Source organism: Limulus polyphemus, unplaced genomic scaffold, assembly GCF_000517525.1.
Source record: "Limulus polyphemus unplaced genomic scaffold, Limulus_polyphemus-2.1.2 Scaffold2700, whole genome shotgun sequence".
In the NCBI taxonomy this organism is placed as follows: domain Eukaryota; kingdom Metazoa; phylum Arthropoda; class Merostomata; order Xiphosura; family Limulidae; genus Limulus; species Limulus polyphemus.
The window spans coordinates 100139-108592 of NW_013668310.1; the positions used below are offsets into that span (position 1 = coordinate 100139).

The following is an 8454-nucleotide window of genomic DNA, read 5'->3' on the forward strand; positions in this document are numbered from 1 at the left end:
ACTGATGGATATTGTTACGACAGCGGAAGTCACGTGACTCTGGTAACACGTCACAAGTTTCTAGAAGGATCATGACTGTTCCTAGAAACTCTAGTTTTGCCAGACGCCCTCTATTTTTATATATAAGCCCGGCAAATAAAGCGGAGATATAATTGCAGATAGCAGATTGAAAAGAGATATAGAGACAGATAACTGAGTCAAGTGAGCGGTAGTGATCGTAAGTAAAATGCGTGAATCGTTGTGAATTATAGCGTGTGTTTAAGTTAAAGTGACGGTGGAAATTCTGTGTATTGCAAAGTTATATTGAGAAAGAATAAATTAGTTTTATTTAAGAAAGGTCTTGTATTGCTGAATTTCCTCCGGAAGAATTTATACCGGAAATTAACAAACGACCAGAGACGTAACAATATACTCACTCGTTCAGCCTTTAATAACAACAATACATGTAAAACCAAAAAGTGTTTTGCAAAGACGAATGGCATAGAGAAGTTCTGCACACTTAAAAACACTGTCTATGAACTTACACTAACACAGTGTTCGGCCAATTGTCCAATACACGATCGTTTCAAAAAACACATTCGTGCCACTGGAAATCTTCACAACAAAGAAGCTACCGCTGAACATTATTTAAAAGAACACGGCATAATTCACGGGACACTATATACAATCAAAATTTTAGAAACTTGTGACAATTTCCTCGACAGAAAAGATAGGGAATCAGTTTTGATTCAATCCAGACACCCTTCCATTAATAGGTACAACGCCTGGCCTTTAACATTTTATTATTGTTATTAATTTTTATCATTGTAATTTTATTAATTTTTATGTTATTATTGTCACTTTCTCTTTTTTTATGATCAACAACTCAAAACTGTTCACCTATACTCGTATCACGTACACTTTTCCGTTATATTATTGTAGCTGTATTTTTTTTTCGTTACTGTCATTTAAAATGAGATTGGTAACCTATGACGTTCATAGATCCTTGATAGAGGCGTAAGCCGAAACGTCGGGTACAAATGATTAAACATTTTTCTGAAGTTGTTTGTCGTCTTCATTAAATAGTGGTTGTTATCCTTCAGTCAGCACTGAAAAACGTAAAAACAGTAATATGCTACAACACTGTTTGCAAAGAAAAGACCTAACCTTCACTTACCAAACCGAACGCGGGGAATCGATTTTAGCGTTGTAAGTTCGTATACACACTGTTGTCTCATCGGGGGTCTGGGATGACACAAAACAAAGGTAGCTAGAATGAAATAAATTTAACGACTTTCTTGAACTCGTGTTATGCGAAAATTGCACATACATAGAATAAACGAAACGTTTTGAAAACTTCCTACTGCTTAAATACCACGTAGAGATCTGCTGATTTCTGAAAGCTTTCAATAGCTAGTAAAGGCACTGACCTATGTTTACAGACTCGCTGTTTTTACTGAATAAAGGTGGTTTTCAGTGTTTTACATTGTGTGCAATCTGTTTTATTACTTTATCAGTCAAAACGAGAGGAGTTCAGTTTAATTACATTTCCTTTTGAACCCCTGTCGGAGAAAACAGTTTACAGAATACTAAAAAATAAATACATACAGTTTATCTAGAAGTACGCAAAGACATGATATTGTCAGTTTAATTGTACATCTTACACTTACGTGAAATGTGCACTAAGTACGTGTATGTGTGGAAAAATTTCGTCAGTTTTGGTGAGCTAAAGCTGTACACCTTGCTAAGTAAAAGTAGATAAAAATAAAAACGTATTTTTCGAAATACCACAACGACATGTGTGCTATTTCTAGAATTACTCCCCAGGGTAACAACTAAACAAGTTAGCAACTAAAGCAATTTAAGGTTTATGTATTTGTGTGAGCAGTACTCAACAAATATTATATCATATGTCATTTACTTTTAGTTTAGACATTCTATTAAAACGTTTGTTTTTTTTTTGTTTTACATTTTCTATTGTATTGATCCATTGTTTCACATTTTACCTACTTCGAACTCCTTACATTTTCTTTTTGAAACGTGACAGTCCAATCGGTGAGTTTGTTAGTTTAATTTAAGGTAACAAAAATTTGAAAAGGCATATAAGTTATAACCATTATAATATAAGTTAATTACTTTCAGAATTCAGTTTTACTTTTAATGTGTTTTTGAGGCACTAATTAAGTTGTTAACCAAGGCTTATGACTGTAAATCTTACTAGTAATAGTAACTAATACTAACAGTAATAATACAATATTAATAATAACATAGTATGTCACACTTTCGTCCGCAATTTTTTAAACGTTTTCGAAATACTGTTTTTGTAATTTGTATTTGTCTTATTTCAAAGCAATTTTTAATTAATATACCAGTTGTCATTATTTTGAATTTAAACTGAGTTAAAGAATGTGCTAATAATATTTCTAACGTTATGTAAAGTTCAAACTTGTAATTTTTTACGTAACTATCAGTATCAGGATGGGGAGAGGGGAATGTACTAGTACTACTATATCTTGAAATAATTTCACAAAGGCTTCAATTTCTAAACCGTTAACTTGCCTAACTGTTACTGTTAGTAACAGTTGCACTAAGTAAAAGTAACATGTAAAACAAATCAAGGGTTTAACTTTTTTTGCTATTACTAATTACAAATAGGTCTTGTTAACAAATCAGCTTTCTGAAAGGTTCTTGAAATTTATAATTTTCTGTAAATCAGATTTAGGCCTTTTAATTTTTAAACTGGAGTAAAGCACAAAATTTCATTGCTAGAGCATGAAAGTGATGATTCAATGTACTCTTGTTATATATGGTTATATATTTTAGTGTTTTGGTGCATTAATTTATTATGTTAAGTTTACACAAGATTTTATTAATTAATTTACAAAGTTACTATGTTTTTAATCTTTATAATTCACTTACTTTTGATCAGAAGTTCTTAATATCTTTAAAACAATTTTTTGTATATAATTGTTTATAAGTGTATATTTTTCATAGTAATGAAGTTAATATTAAGAAAATTGAATAGAAGTGGAGAACAGTTGGATAATTTTATATGTGTATTTATGTACGGTACTTCATTTACAATAACATAAACTATGGACAACAAGGGACCATTTGATCCTTTCATAAGACAGTCACCCTGTTACGAAAATTAAACTGTTGTAATTGGAGACGAACCTGCATTTTCCACATCTTCTGTCCTTTCTTCTCATCTATTCCCTGGATAATCTTGTAAACTTTGACCAATAAGATCATGTCTTACCTTTCTTTTTTCAAGAAAAAATAAGAGATCTAAACATGTCACTGTAAGACAACCTTTACATGCAATGGTAGTACTCCTCTGGACTTTTTCCATTCAGTCAATAACTTTTTTTAGATAAGAAAACAAATTCTATGTAATACTCCAAGTGAGACTTAACCAGTGATTTGAAGAAAGGTATCATTAATGTAAATACAGTGTAAAAGTCCAAGTATTTATCTCTGAGGGGATTTTTTAGTAACAAGGGTTCAGTTCGACTAGATTCCATTACTAACAACTTTTTGTTTTTTCTTATCCAACCATCCAGCAGTTCAATTTTTCAGTCTTTCTCCAAACACCTCCAATGTGATCTTCTTAGCTAATCTTTTGGCTGACAACTTATCAAAATGTCTTTGAAGATCTAAGTATACCAAGTCCACATAAATATTAGAAGTTTCAATTCATAGAAATGTTGGGAAAATTCCAGAAGTACAGAAAATAAGCTACAAATCTAGTTACAAAAAAAAAGAAATTCAAAAAAAGAGTTTACTGGAAACAACTGGCTTACAATGTTGAAAAATCTAACTTTCTGAGCTAAGTAAAAGGTAAGCAACACAGTAAAATGAGATTACTGATGACAAAGATTTTGTTGAAGACTTAAAGATGCCTCACTTTTGTCTTAAAACTTTTCTCATTTTTACAAGAGAAAATATTACTAACGTTCCTAACCCTGAACATTCTGTAGTAAATATTGGTATTGACGTGTATGATATAGATATTAATCCTCTAATGGTAGGTAGAAAGATACGAGATTAAAAATAAAGCAGCAACGGGTTTAAAGGAAGTCAAAGGTCAAATATGCAAGCATCTCTTTTATACTTTGGGTAGCTAAATATACAGTGGGCATGTGCCTGAGGATTGGAGAATTGATTATGTCACTCCTTTTAAGAGATGATGATACTTTAGAAATGCCTAGGAAATAATAAGCCAGTTAGTCTTACTTCCTTAGAAAGTAAAAATCCTAAAGTCTGATAAACGAAGTTTTTAGTGAAATATAGTATCATAAAAGAAAATCAAAAGAGATTCACCAAAGGGAAATCTTGTTTTACTAATCTGCTATTCTATTTTTCAAGGATTTTACTTGTTATCTGGATGATGGTATTGTCTGACACTTATCCCTCATTTTCTCTTTTATGTATTTAGTAAACCAGTTAGATTTTATATTCCCTGTTATTCTTTTTAGGATCATTCCTATCTTGAATTAAAAGTAATTTGTTTTTAAAAAATTCCCATATCTATTCCACACCACCTTTTAACTCATCCCAATTTCCTTCCTCCTTCCAAAAAATCATTGGTGTGTTACTGACTAATTTTCTTTCTTCCAGTACTTAACCAGTTTTAATGGATTAATTAAAAATGAAGGTTAATGGCACATAAATCTACTCTGTTTCTTTTATTATCCTATCCTAGAATAATATCCTTCAGATTTTCCAGTTGTGAATCTACCAATCCTGGCCTCATTCAAGGACATATAATCTTTTAGAGAGAGATCCATTTACACTTACCTTTTCCCACAAAAATCGTGTGTGAAAATAAAACAACATGCAGAGCCATCTCACAATTATCAATCAAAGCCCTCCAGTCTTTTAACATTCAGTTTCCCTTAAACATACTTAAAAAATGTAAATGCTCTTTTGAATTTGTTTAATTAGAAATAATGAGTTTGATTTCTAATCTGGAAATTATTGACAACTATTTTCTAATATACAGATGTTTGACTGTCATAAAAGTTTCTACACTGCTGTTGTTATAACTCATTGATCAAAGTATTAACACTTAATATCTCAAATTGGTTGTCACCAAGCTTCTGAAAGGTATTATGCCTAATTGAAACTAACTGAAAATTCTTATGGTTGTAATTTCATGTGGCCAGAGGATTAAACTATAAAGTTTTACAGGACCTTTGACATTTGTACATGTACCGTACAGTGTACTCCATTCAAGCATCTCTCATGTTATAAAATTGTTATTATAAATACAGTTAGTCACACTGTGAGTTGGTTTGTCATACTTTCTCACACAGCAGTAGTGAAATAATTTTGGGGAAATTTTAAGTTGAATGAATGGTTCAACTTCATCTAGTTTTTGAGTTCTAAGCCCTAAATAGTTAAAGGGGAAAAGTGCAAGGTTCATCAAAGTGTTCATTTGAAGCATTATGAGATGCTCCCTTGTAATCCATGTGTCTTTTCTGGGTCAGTAATCATTACACAAATTAACTTCAGGTACTGGAGAATAGGGGCAATGAAACAACACCTAATTATTTGATCATTTTCTCTATTCTTGCATTCCTGCTTTTTTAAATGTTTTTTAAATTTTTTTTATGAGCAAAATTTTATAAAAGGTATTTCTTTTTTCTATCATTTTGCATTAAAGAAGATTCTTTAGTTATAAGTGTAGTTTGTTAACAGGTACATTAATATATGTATGTTTTATTTGCAGGTATATGTTGACTTCATGTAGCTCTTTTTATGTGTTGAGAAAAAGAAATGACTGAAGGTTAGTAAATTAGTTTTTCCTTAACTACAAAAATACAGAGTTGAAATGTTGAAATTGGCACATAAAATAGGTTTTTTAGCTGAATATTAAAGCATTTTTGCTTATTACAACATTAGAAATTATTGATTGAAGTACATTTTAAGTGAGGTTTTACGTTTAGTGCAGTTACAGAGAACTAAAAATTTGACGTTACGTGCATAAAATGCTGATACATAATGTACGTCTATCTGCAGTACGGTGTGTATGCAAGGTTTTGTCTTATTAAGTATTTTAAATAAATTTCATATAAAAGTAAAAACGATATGTAAAGTTATATTTCATACAAGGCTTACAAGCTCAATTTGTTTTGAAAATGGTTATTTTCTAAAGCGGTATGTTTCTGATTTTTCGAAAGTTTTACTGCCCTCTATAAACAACTTGGTGGATACTGAATGAAAATTAAGATGTTTACGACAGAAGTACTAAGTGGTATTTTTTGCTACCCTTCTCTCTTAAGGTATTTGACAGTGATTCGGGCAATATTTTTAATTTTAATGTTTGTATTTTATGGGCCAGTTTGAGGTTTAACTTCAAGCAGTGGAGCATCTGCCGACCCAAATTTTTCTTGCCCCCAGACCGATTACACCCCTCTTCCATCCAAATTTAATCCTACATACATAATGTGAGTGTAATGTGTATAACAAGAAAACACGTTTGCATGTGCACTACTGTTTTAGAGGATGTTTTTCTTTTGTATGCTAGAAGTCAACCAGATGTAGTATTTTCACATAAATAACTCGACCCCTAGATTACCTTGCACCTGAGGAAAAAAGTGCTCTAAGAAACTTTTAGACACGTATTACCTGCACTTGTGTATACCCCGCAAGCCAGCAATACAGACAAATTTTGGGAGACAAAAATTAAAGAATTCTTTTGCATTATGGTAACACAATAAAACCTTCACTAAACAGAGATTCAGGATTAGAGATGAGTACCCTGTGGCTACCATTGGTTGAATCTACAGGAAGTTTTTGCACCAATCAGAAAGAGGGATAAACCATCCAGTCAGAACACGTCCTCCACAATCCACAAGAATACTATAAAGACTGACAACAACATACACACACTGACCTGAAGACGAAAGGTGGAAGACTTGAAACGTCATCCTCTATACTTGGCAATATAAAACCAGCACATATTTTGGTTGATTAGCATTGATTAGCTTAACTAAACCACTTCGGAAAATATATAAAGTACATTTTAATAAAAAATGCAATTCTAGCTTATTCAACTAAATTCATCATGTTGGCTGTTGAATTATATCCTTTCATGAATTTGTCCAGATTATTATAAATTGCTATTAAAATTACTGCTATACAATGTCTGCTATCAATACAAGGCATTTTTGTAAGGGCAAACAAAAAGGGCTGGGTGAATGAGGATGAAATGGAAGATTGGACTGAAAACTGCTGATGGTGGTAACCAGGGTCCTTCTTCACCAAAAGGAAATTGCTCCTGGTATTTAAATCTATGTCAGTCCATAAGTGTGACTTTCAAGAAGAAATAAAAAAAGATTGACAGGGAAATAGCCGTGATCCCTGGAGGGCTCAGAAAGAAACTTCAGCCACTTGACTTCACCATAAACAGTGTTCAAACTGAAGATCCGTGAATGTTGAGAGAAATGGATGACAGAGGGTCTACACAAACATACACCCTCTAGGAAAATGAAGATGGCCAGCTATGCCGAAGTTTGCCATTGTAGAAGCATGGAATGCTATCAAAGTATCAACCGTTTTGATTGCTTTCAAGAAAAGTGGACTGACTTCTGGAGAAGAGAAGGATGAGAGCGAAGGACACTGAATAACGGTGAAGGTTGGTTGATGATGGATGATGTGAAGGCAATAATGTCTACACAAACAGATGGAACCGGCAGTTCACACAGTGTTGTTGTAGCTCACGTGACGTCTGAAGGACATTCATATCTATGAGAGCACATTTGGGTTGAACATGATCAACGATGTTGTCTCTCTCCTTTGCCTTATGAAAGAGAAGATGCAGAAAGAAAAACAATTTATCAAGAAGACTTTCATATATTCGTGGAATAATTTCAAATGGTACCTAAGGTTTATGTATCTCTCTCTATGTATATATAAATACATGTGTGCGCGTGCACACACACGCTTTCATTATGAATAATGGTAACTCTAATCAACTGTGCAACGTTATCTTTGTTGTTCTGCGACATTGATAAAATTAAAAAATATATATAAGATGCGTTGTAAGAGGGTTTTTTATCGAGGCGATATTTTTATATTGGACTTTCATTTGGAGCAAATCAGAGTATCTGTTATTCAAATTAGAAGTAGAAAATAATATTCTATTGAATTGCAACACACCTAAACTTGACGACTCAGAGCTGCTTCAGCTGTTTTCCAATGACACAGAAGATGAGGACTTTGATGACATTGTGGAAGATGATTTACCTTTAACTTTGATTTAAGTAAAACATTGCCAGGTTGTGGACATACATTCATATATTTTCATTTGAAAGATGTAATTTAATTTCCTTCTATTGCTATCATTGTACGAGGAAACTGTACTTATTCGGGAATAAACTGTATTCCTTATTATAGTAATTTAATTATTTCATATGAGATTAGATATATGCATGGAACATATGCAAAAGAACTGTTATTAAAGAT

General features: G+C 32.3%; 1 protein-coding gene across 1 annotated transcript in view; it reads left to right on the top strand.

Moving 5' to 3' along the window:
* Window positions 1-1589: 1589 nt before the first annotated feature.
* Window positions 1590-8454, top strand: part of LOC106467669 (protein saal1-like) — a 21365-nt gene continuing 14500 nt past the window's right edge. The window contains exons 1-2 of the mRNA XM_022395872.1: window positions 1590-1700; window positions 5717-5773. Of these exons, the coding sequence (XP_022251580.1) occupies window positions 5764-5773 (10 nt within the window). The 5' untranslated portion in view covers window positions 1590-1700; window positions 5717-5763. The remainder of the gene's footprint in view (window positions 1701-5716; window positions 5774-8454) is intronic.